The following is a 12,285-nucleotide window of genomic DNA, read 5'->3' as shown; positions in this document are numbered from 1 at the left end:
ATGGATCACCCTATATTTTATTTTTCAAAAATATTGTATTTATTATACTCTTTCATATTTATATAGTATTCCCTATATCTAAACTTATTACTTTCGGAGATATTTTTAGTTTTCTTCAACTTTCGAGAATACATTCAATTTTTCTAGTAGAAATAAGCTGGTATTGAATGATAATTAAACAAAATTATTTTTATTTAATAAATAACTAACACAAAATATAAACCATAGCAATATGCAATTAATGTATCAATAAATGTGATATTAAGGAATTATCATATTTCCCTAATATACAAGAATCATACAATTCCTACAAAAAAAATATAGGTATCTTGTGTGTAATAAAATTACAAGATTATTTTTATTTAATAAACAACTCACACAAAACATAAATCAAAACAATATACAACTAATTTAATAATTTTAGATTATTATATCAACAGCAGTCTAAGCCAAGAAGTTTTTAGTAACACATTCCTAATTGCAGGTTGTGACCCGCAGTTATTAATAATATAATTTTCATATTAAATTTCATTAATATGCATCAAGAAATCCCTACTTTGTTAACACTCAAACTAGGTGATATATAAATGTTTAAGGTGATATTGTTAGAGATTATGTGATTGGTCCACATTTTTTGACGGTTGAGGTTTTTATACGACGGTGCTCCAGTTCTTCCAAAATTGATTTTTTTCAAGTGGGGCTATATAAAAAACCTTGTATACCAGAAGCATCCAACAACGCTTGATGATATGAAAAATAGAATAAAAGAAGCTTTTAATAATATTGACTTACAAAAATGTTAGAAATGTGGCTCGGTCATTTGAATATCGGTTACAAAATGGCATAGACGTTGAAAGTGGTCATTTTCAACATTTACTTTAGACTTAAATCCTTAACATCACATTAATTGGTACATTCATTAAATTTTGTTATGGTTTATTATTTTTTTGTTAGTTATTTATTGAATGAAAATATTTGTTATATTATTACATAATACTTATTTGTTAAGTTATTTATATTTATAAGAATTTAATGTATTCCCGGCAAATGAAGAAAACTAAAAATATCTCAGAAACTAATAAGTTGAGGTATAGGAGATGCTATATAAAAATTAAAGAGTATCATAAATACAATATTTAAAAAAAAATAAAATATAGGGTGATCTATTAAAAAAAATTGAGAAAATCTTAATTTTGTTTTGTAGTTTAAAAGTGCTTATAAAAATGAATGTTCTACTAAAAAATTATTGGCTTAGAATGCTGTTGATATACCAATCTAAAAACTGTTACATCAGTTGTATATTGTTTTGATTTATGTTTCATGTAAGTTATTTATTGAATAAAAATAATCTTGTTATATTATTACATATATACAATACAAAGTTTTTTTTGTAGGAATTTTACGATTCTTGTATATTAGTTTAGGGAAATATGATAATTTCTTAATATCACATTTTTGGTATATTCACTGCATATTGCTATGGTTTATATTTTGTGTTAGTTATTTATCTAATAAAAATAATTTTGTTTAGTATCACTCAATACTAACTTATTTCTACTAGAAAAATTGAATGTATTCCCGAAATTTGAAGAAAACTAAAAATATCTCGGAAAGTAATCAGTTTAGATATAGGGAAAGCTATATAAAAATGAAAGAGTATATTAAATACAATAATGTTGAAAAATAAAATATAGGGTGATCCATTAAAAAAAATAGAGAAAATCGTAATTTGGTTTTGTAGGTCACCCTGTATACAAATATTCGTCAATGATGTGAATTGGACTTAATTTAAAAACTACAGTATATTGTTTATCTTATTACATAAAATAAATTATTATCTACGAATTACTTCTTTATATACAGGGTGTTAATCTCATAGTGATTTCGAAATAAAAATGGTCATAACTTGTTAAATACTCTGTATAGTAATGCAAAACCATATATTATATGAACAAGAATTATGAGGGGAATATAAATATAAAAAAATATATAGGGTGTCCCATTTAAAAAATTATATGTTTGATATACCACGCAGTTACTGATCACCCTGTAGAAATGGACATATTTTCCAAGCGTGGAGAATATCATTGCCTACATTTTTTTTAAGTAATTTTTCTCGATATTTTATACCATAATGGAGTTATCGACCGATCCCGCACTAAAAACTCACCCTGTATATAGCTTGCGCTAGATATAGATAGTCTTCCGCTGACCCGGTCAGTCAGCAATTTTACACTTTTGGCCAAGAAACACACAAGTGCCGAATACTCCACAATGACGGATGGAACTAGAGAGGGAGAGAAAGAGAGCTATCATAGTTTATGAGACTAGTCTAGTTTTCTCGAAACCGTAAGTAAAAAACTTTTCTCGACCTCACTATAGTCTAAGGAGCTAGAGCCGAAAAATCATCGTCATAAGTAATATGGAGTCTGGCATGTGAAATATGTCTATTGTATATTGATAATTATGACCCCTTGACACCTCAGTGGATACAGGAAGTAGCAATAAGGGATGAAAGGGGAAAGTTAGTGTAGTCTTTAAAGGTTTTCACCTCCTATTTTGTTAAACCTCCATCGATTTGCATGAAAATTGGTGACTAGTTAGAGCATACCCCAAGAAATAAAAATGATTTTGGTGCCAACTTGCACTTTTACCCTGGGGGTGGATAGCACCCCTTCTCGGGGGTGAAAACTATTTTATTAAAAATAACCCCACAAATCGATAGAGGGACAAATTATAAGTAAAATTTGTTATATCATGTTATTAAAATAAATCAATACGTTTTGAGTTATTAAAGATCAAAGATTTGTCTGTTTAAGAGCACATGCGTGAAGTTACGGATGATAAAAAGAACATATTAATTAATTGTATGTTACTAAAATATTATTTTTATATTATTTCGATATTATAAATTTAGCAAAAGTGTATTCGAATATGTCAAATGTACCCATTATTGGACACCCCCAGTTTCTGGACATATTCAGTTATATTGATAGAAAAAATTCAATTAAATATCGAAATAATATAAAAATAATATTTTACTAACATAAAATTAATTAATATGTTCTTTTTATCATCCGTAACTTCACGCATATGCTGTTAAATCGACAAATTTTTGATCTTTAATAACTCAAAAAGTATTGATTTATTTTAATAACATGATATAACAAATTTTACTTAAAATTTGTCCCTCTATCGATTTGTGGGGTTATTTTTAATAAAATTGTTTTCACCCGCGGGAAGGGGTGATATTCACCACCAGGGTAAAAGTGCAAGTTGGCACCAAATCAGTTTTATTTCTTGAGGTATGCTATAACTAGTCACCAATTTTCATGTAAATCGATGGAGGTTTAACAAAATAGGAGGTGAAAACCTTTAATGACTGCACTAACTTTCCCCTTTCATCCCTTATTGCTACTTTCTGTATCCACTGAGGTGTCAGCCTGAAAGGGGTCACAATTGTTAGTATACAATGGACACATTTCACAGGAAAAACTCCATATTACTTATGACGATGATTTTTCGGCTCTAGCTCTCCTTCTACTATTGAAGAATGCCGAATTCGTCAACTGTTTTTATATGTTGCCATTTTGGCTGGACTAATCACCAGACAGGGCAAACCGCAAAACCACAACACATTCCACATTCATTCCACAAAAAAGTACAGTCCCCGCACGGCACGTATTTCGGTCATAATACGCAAAAATTTATTTATTTCTGGATAAGTGATTACATTACCACAAATAAAAATTTACCAGGATCAATTTAAGTGCTAAGTAATAATGAAATAAAATATGTGACATTATATCATCAACGGCATTTTTCATAAGAAGCCTGGTATAATTATTACGGTTTTAATGCAATACGAATTTGTGTAGATAACTATTATCTGGCGCTGTTAAAATCAAATGTACAAGTTCATAAAATAAGTAAAATAGATAAAATACTTACACCTTGGGTGAACACTGCTGGATTTCCTTGTTCTAACATCTCTTCTAATTCTTCATTGGTTGTTTGCCTACCAGCTGTAAAAAGAAATTAAAAATTAGTGATTGAGATTAGATATTAAAAAAAGTGGTGTCTTGTATTTGGAGCATTTTATGTGTAACGTGTAATATTGTACCTAAGCCTTTGAGATTAGACTAATGATTCACAAACCAGGGAAGAACAGCATATTCCCGCAAACCTACAGGCCAATTAGCTGACTTCTAGCAGTCAGCAAAATAGTAGAAAGAGTCATACAAACTAGACTCAAAACATAGACTGACCAACTTGGGATAATTCGTGAAGAAGAAATTGGCTTCGTAGCACAACACTACAGAGAACATCAAGCACTCCGATTAACCGAATACATTTCATGGATTCAACGATAAAGAATATTAGTGCAGTCACTGAAGGTGGATATGAGCTATTACCTCCGATTTCGTTGAACCTATATCGATTTGCATGAAAATTGGTGAGTGGTTAGAGGATATCTCAAGGAACAAAGGTGACATGGTGCCAACTTTCGCTTTTACCCTGGGGGTGGATGCCACCCCTCCTCGGGGGTGAAAATTATTTTATTAAAAATAACCCCACAATTCGATAGAGGGACAAATTATAAGCAAAATTTGTTATATAAAGATATTAAAATAAATCAAAACTTTTTGAGTTATTAAAGATCAAAGATTTTAATTTTTCGTGAGAAAAATGCATGTTTTTAACCGATTTTTCATAAATAACTTAAAAACTATAAGTTTTTACAAAAAAGTTATTATCAAAATTGAGGCTAATAAAAAATGAAATACACTCCTTACTAGAAAAACCTTTCTATGTTAAATAAAAGTAAGTTATAGGTAATTGAATATATATTTCTTTCGTCGAGTACCCAAATCTAAGTATTCAAGTTTAAATACCGGCAAAATGATGCATTTTATAACATAAACTTATTAAACATTTGTCAAAGTTCATAGAAATATCTATCAAATAAGCCCTCGAACAAGTTGATAGCATTAAAATTTATGCACCAAAAATGTTTCAAAATGTATGTTTTAAAAATTTTTCCAAAAAATGTTATTGTTTTTTTTATAAATAACTCCGTTACTTTTCAAGATATCAGGTTCACCTAAAAACTAGTTAAAAGTTGCTTCCAAGAGCTATTAAAAAATGTCGAAACTAGTCTTTTAAACCTCTCACTTTTTTAACAATGAAAGGTTAAATGGCCCCGGTTGCATATTTACAGATGCTTGCGTGTGTAGACACCAGGGTGTTGAAATCAGTTAGGGTTTGGAAAAACAGTACATTTACACATGCTAGCGCGTGTTGACACCACGGTGTTGAAATCAGTTAGGGTTTGGAAAAACAGTACGTTTACAGACGCTAGCGTGTGTTGACACTAGGGTGTTGAAATAAGTTAGGGTTTGGAAAAACAGTACAGTTACAAATACTAGCAGATTTGGACACCAGAGTGTTGAATCCAGCTAGCTTTTTTAGTAATTAATATACATGCATAAATGCTAACGGCTATTGACTTTGATTTTATATACCTACTGCTGTGGAAAAATATTTAAGTGATTTTGGTATTAGTAAATAATTAAACGTTGTTGGGATATAAACAATAATATATTAACACAAAAGAACAACATAAAAAATAATGTTGCTCTCAAGCTATTTGCTTGTGGAATTTTTATAATTAACTATTTAGATGGGAAATAAGCCACAATTAAATTGAAAAAAATAATTTTATTAACGTTTCGATGCCCAAATCGGGTGTCGTCAAAATAAAAAATACTACTACAGGGTGTTTGCTAAAAAATGGGCCATAGCTTAACCTCAGGTTCCTGTGGTTAAAATAGGCCGATTTAAGCTAACTTACCTTAGTACAAAGTTTATAATAACCGAGATACAGGGTGTCAAAGTTAAACATTTTTTTTATTTATTATTGAATATTTCCTGACAGGCATGAGATATCAACACTAAATTTGGTATGTGGGGGTTTTTCAGGACGAGAAAACTAAATTCCCTACCAAAAGTTATGTGTTGCCCAGAGGGCGCCACATACGCCTTTCAGCACTCATTTAATACGTTCAATTTTTTTTATCCGTCACTCCGTATAATTTTGACATTAAAATTTGTATTCCCCTATTAGTTTTACTTAAAAAAGGTATACCTCTTTCATCTCCCTAAACTCAACCGTTAACGAGATAAAGCATTTTAAATCTGCAATGCAACATAATTTTTAGCATAATATCATTGTAGTTACATCAGAAAAATAACTTAAAACCATAAAATTATCCAAAAATGTATCGCAAATTTCTTCAAATGGAATTTGCGATGCAATGCCATAAATTTGAGAACTGGCACAATTATTATGGTTTTAAGTTATTTTTCGGGTGTAACTACAATGATATTATGCTAAAAATGATGGTGTATCGCAGATTTAAAATGCGTTTATCTCGAAAACGGTTGAGTTTAGAGAGATGAAAGAAGTATAGCTTTTTTAAGTAAAACTAATAGGAGAATAAAAATTTTAATGTTAAAATTATACAGAGTGAGGGATAAAAAAAATTTAACGTAATAAATAAGTGCTGAAAGGCGTATGTGGCGCCCTCTGGGCAATACATAATTTTTGGTAGGGAATTTAGTTTTCTCTACCCCAAAAAAAACCCCACATACCAAATTTCATGTTGTTATCTCATATCTGTCAGGAAATATTCAATAATAAATAAAAAAAAGTTTAACTTTGACACCCTCTATCTCGGTTATTATAAACTTTGTACTAAGTTAAGTTAGCTTAAATCGGCCTATTTTAACTTCAGGAACCTGAGGTTAAGCTATGCCCCATTCTTTACCAAACACCCTGTATATTAAACAAAAATGTTTTTGCTGAGTAAAAAATTCTACTAATAATTTTTTTAATCTGACTCATTTATATTGGCAATTCGTACATATATTATACATTTTATTAAAGTATTTTTTACTAAACAACAACATTTTTGTTTAATTTAGTAGTACGTATTTTGTATTTTGACAACGACACCCGATTTGAGCGTCGAACCGTTAATAAAATTATTTATTTTTAAATTTAATTGTGGCTTATTTCCCATCTAAATAGTTAATTATAAAAATGCCACAAGAACATAGCTTCAGAACAACATTATTTTTTATGTTGTTTTTTGTGTTAATATATTATTGTTTATATCCCAACAACGTTTAATTATTTACTAATACCTAAATCACTTAAATATTTTTCCACAACAGTAGGTATATAAAATCAAAGTCAATAGCCGTTAGCTACTATGCATGTATAACCACTAAAAAAGCTAGCTGGTTTCAACACTCTGGTGTCCAAATCTGTTAGTATTTGTAAATGTACTGTTTTTCCAAACCCTAACTGGTTTCAACACCGTGGTGTCATCACGCGCTAGCATCTGTAAATGTACCGTTTCTCCAAACCCTAACTGATTTCAACACCCTGGTGTCTACACACGCAAGCATCTGTAAATATGCGCCCCGCATACATGGTTCTCGCAGCAAAATTGAAATTTTAAACGTTTCTATCTCGGTTATTTTTTAATATACGGAAATAGTGAAATGGGTAAAGTATTTGGAACAGAAAAAACTAAAATTTAGTTATATATCATTTTTTACGTATATTGAGGATTTTTGGAGTTAGTACCAAAAGAAAATGAAAAATACGATAATTTTAAAAATTTTAATTTTTTTAAATTGTATCTTTTTTTCAAAAATATGCATTCTAAACCGGTGAAAATTGTTGAAATCATTAAATATGTTAACCTAAAGAAAGTCTTCTGAGGATTAATACAAATTTTTATTTTTGTGGAAATGGCGTATGTTTTATTTTTCACTTTTTCCTAAAAAAATCGAAAGGGTTCTCTTATTTTCATCACAACTTGCTTAATTTTGATGCTATTAACTTCTACTGGAGCTCATTTGATAGGTACTCCGAAGTACTTTGACAAGTGTTTAACAAGTATATTCTATTAAATGCATCGTTTTCCCGTTATGTAAGCTTGAATGCTTACGATTTGAGTACTCGTCGAAAAAATATACATTCAATTACATACCCATAACTCACTTTGAAATAACATTAGTTTAGTTCTTTAAGTGTATTAAATTTTTTATTACCTTTAATTTTGGTAATAATAGTTTTTTTACAAAAGCTTATAGTTTTTGAGTAATACGTGAAAAACAGCATTAAAACATGCATTTCTTTTAAGAAAAAATAAAATTTTTGATATTTAATAACTCAAAAAGTATTTATTTATGTTAATAACTTTATATAACAAATTTTGCTTAGAAGTTGCCCCTCTATCGATTTCTGGTATTTTTTTATTAAAAAAAATTTCACCCCCGAGAAGGGATGGCATCTACCCCCAGGGTAAAAGCGCAAGTTGGCATCATGTCACCTTTGTTCCTTGAAGTATTTTCTAACTACTCACCAATTTCCATGAAAATCGATGAAGGTTCAACGAAATCGGAGGTGAAAACCTTCAGTGACTCCACTATATACAGGAGCTGCCTTCCTGGATGTAAGCAAAGCCTTTGACCGAGTATGGCATCAAGGGCTAGTATATAAAATGACAGAATATAGATACAGCGGGGCCATGGTTTGTAATCGAACAAAAATGTATACAACACAGAGCCTTATGGGTACATATGCAAAACCAAACTCTCAAATGCATGAATGAGTTCCAACAACAAAAATATTGAAATCGGATTTTTTTGGAAATAGTTGCATGGATGAGTTTGGTAAAATGGTACATCTGCATTAATAAGACACTCTTACCATTTAGAGAGGAAGATTTGACTTTAGACAATACGTAAAATCGAAAAAACATAAATAAGCCGTGAAGTTGTTTAAGATGTGTTCTCATCTTTGATATACATATAACTTGTATACACCGTTCTTAGGCGTCAACGCCCTTCGGTAGGGATCTATGGAGGAGTATCACCAAGCCGGAAGCCCTTATCCCTTCCCGTACCGCTCCTCCATAGGCCGATCAGACGCCAGTTTATTCCAGACCAAGCCGTAGACTCTATTGAGTTTTATACTACGGCGTTGGCCTTTTATAAATTTCGTGACCTAGCTGAGGCTCGAACCAGCGACCGCAAATCGCAAATCCACTAAACTTGTCGATCGACTGAGCCCCAGCTAACTGGACCGTCAAGACCGACTACATATAACTTACTATAATTAAAAAGAAACGAAAAGGCTTACCCAAAAAAGGGATAAATGCCAAGCTAAATAAAGGAGAAAGTAGTTCTCTTTAAAACTAGGATAGAATAACAATCACCAATATTGGATACGAATGCAATATTTATTTCCTTTCCATTAAACATGGAAATGACATGCAACAGGTGCCATGTAATCGACAAAATTTTAATTAAAATAGCCAAACAGGTGTCATGTAAATGAAACCAAAAGTGGTATTAGAATATGTATAATAAAGGCAATAGGTGTGGATCCCGCGTATGAAAAAAAAGTTGATTAATAGCAAGCTGAAAATTTGTTAATAGCTTAAGGGTGTCTAGTCGGATAACTTTGATATATGGGAACACTGGAACAAGGGCAGTTTTAATTGTGGAACAGGTTAAAAATTTGGAACGGTCGCACCACGAAAACGGCACATTTATTTTGTCCGACAGAATAGACTTAAACTCTCCGAATAGAGATTAAACTCTCATGCAAAAATCAGACTGCTATTTATCACCTGTCATAATTCCTGTCATTTGACATATTCTACATGTTCCACTCATTAAAACGCCCATTTGGTGATAAATAGCGGTCTGATTTTTGCATGAGAGTTTAATCTCTGTTCGGAAAGTTTAAGTCTATTCTGTCGGACAAAATAAATGTGCCGTTTTCGCGGTGTGACCGTTCCAAATTTTTAACCTGTTCCACAATTAAAACTGCCCCTGTTCCAGTGTTCCCATATACCAAAGTTTATCCGACTATGAAGCGTTCAAGTATTACGTAACGCAATTTTTGAAGATTTTTGACCCCACCCCCAGCGTTACGTAATACTTGAACGGTCCCCTAGACACCCTTAAGCTATTAACAAATTTTCAGCTTGCTATTAATCAACTTTTTTTTCATACGCGGGATCCAGACCTACAAAGCAGCAGTTGATTTAGGAAAGTGGCTTTATTATTATTACTTTTATTATAATATATACTCTATGGTCAATTTATAATATATTTTATACAAGCTCATCACCGGATAAAATAACAGATTTTGAACAGCAGATAGTGAAGCGTCTAGTGCCATACAATAAAGAAAGACATCATTTCAAAAAAACAAATGTCTACACCAATTGTTCATCACGAAATTAAAGTGAAAGTAGACAGAAGTAAACATCAACGAAGAAAGATGTGCAAAAACTGTTATAAAAAGAACAGAACACAGTGATGCCTTCTAATATAGCCTCTTCGTCTAACTTCTAATATAGCCTCTTCTAGGCCACGTTGGTCGATTTCAGCAGCCACTGATAGTTAAATATGTATCAACAACCCAGCAACTATTAGGAAATGTGTTGACTACGTTGGAATCAGATACCCTGATAAGGAAAAATATATGGTGGCCCCATCGGACCATTACTGAAGAAGCATCAATGTGGCCGTGAACGTGTCAAATTAGCAAATAAAAGAAGTTTTAAAATAAGGTGTTACTTGCCATATTATCCCATTTAAAATTGTCTTACAAAATTGCGTACTTTCGCCATTTTTAATTATTACGTCACTAAATTGTAACAAAAACTTGGTTGATTGTAATACAAACTTAGTTTAGTTTATTTTATTGAATTATTGGTTTGATTACCAAAATATGTTGCCAGAATGATAAATAAAACTTAAAAATAATATTTTGAGGTTTTCTAGTTGAAGCTCATCATTGTGTATCCAGGGATAACCAGTTATATTGCCTGAGGGTCCGTTTCGAAAACCTATGGCACCACCTATGACCTATACTGATCACCAAAAACGATGAACACAGCAACCAAGAAGAACCAGAAGAGGTAGAACAATAAGACCAAAATCCAGGAGAAATAGCTATAGCAGAAATAATAAAAGAAATTATACAAAAACTTGAGAAAGATAAGGCGGCTGGATTTGATAAAATCACAGCGGGAATGCTAAAAACACGGGCGACAAGGGCATCGAATTGCTAACAAAAAATTTGTAATAACGCATGGAGTGAGGAAAAAATACCAGAAGATTGGGAAGTGGTGCTTATTCTACCCATTTTCAAAAAAAGAGATAGGCGTGAATGTAGTAACTACAGAGATATAACACTACTAAGCACCCCATTCAAAGTACCTATATGAGAGAATTATTAGAGAAACGTCTTTTACCAGAAGTTGGTTCTAGAATAGAACAATCACAGAGTGGATTTCAACCTTCCCAAATTTTACCCCACTGCCGGAATTGGTATAATACCGCAATTTCTCAATTCTCCAATACTTTCTATGTAAATAACATACTCTTTATACGTAACGATAAAATTATTTTCCGAGATACTACCCTATTTAAAATTATATTAAAAAATGTAAATTGTCAAAACAATCAAAAACGTAAATCTCCTTCCTTAACCAAAAAGAAAAACGACTGGTGACTTTTTTGCGTTTGTATAGGTATACCGACACATATTTAATAAACAGTTTCTCTTGCTTAAGTAAACTCTCCATGCTACGGCCCTAAAATAACTTCGGACCTTCGGCAGTATCAAAGAGTTGAAAGCCTCCACAACATCCGGTGAATTTCCAATGCTCCCTTCTAAATTGGCTTGTTTGAAGTCAACAATTTATGTTTATAATGAAAAGGGGCGGAGAGTGAGGTCGAGGTAATTAGTTTGATAGCTTTCGTCGCCGGATAACTCAATGTCGTTGACAGAACTACTCCTGGAAATAATCAAGTTATCGATGTACCGTGTAGAGTAGTTTTCTCACTTGGATAGTTAGTTAGAATCAGTTGGTGAATTCTGGTGTACACATATTGCAACTATAGGCACCGTTATACAGTGCTGGCAAAAAAATCTTTCCAAAGTAAAGATTTTCAAAAATATTTGAATTTTACAAGTTTCAGGATAACTATTACTCTAATTTTACAGATTAATACTTTGTCATATTATCACCTTGGTAATCCATGACAAACTGAAGTCACCCACAACATTTTCAACTCCTCTTTCAGCTGATATATGTTGCTCGGTCGACATCCTATTTTCCATAATATTCTAGGCGTTGACCCGGTCATTCCAATACATTAATATTGTGATCAACTTTGGTTCCT

General features: G+C 31.7%; 1 protein-coding gene across 5 annotated transcripts in view; it reads right to left on the bottom strand.

Annotated features, from left to right (window-relative positions):
• LOC114332176 (syntaxin-1A) overlaps window positions 1-12,285 on the bottom strand; it is an 850,840-nt gene that overhangs the window by 120,013 nt on the left and 718,542 nt on the right. For all 5 annotated transcript variants that reach the window (XR_007697295.1, XM_050647243.1, XM_050647244.1 and 2 more), the window contains exon 6: window positions 3,952-4,025. Coding sequence is in view for 4 of the 5 variants with exons in the window: in XM_050647243.1 (XP_050503200.1) it covers window positions 3,952-4,025 (74 nt within the window). In the remaining variant the exon portion in view is untranslated. The remainder of the gene's footprint in view (window positions 1-3,951; window positions 4,026-12,285) is intronic.

This window comes from Diabrotica virgifera, chromosome 3, assembly GCF_917563875.1.
Source record: "Diabrotica virgifera virgifera chromosome 3, PGI_DIABVI_V3a".
NCBI lineage: Eukaryota > Metazoa > Arthropoda > Insecta > Coleoptera > Chrysomelidae > Diabrotica > Diabrotica virgifera.
The sequence above is the reverse complement of the archived record's forward strand: the minus strand, read 5'-3'. Positions and strand labels throughout refer to the sequence as shown.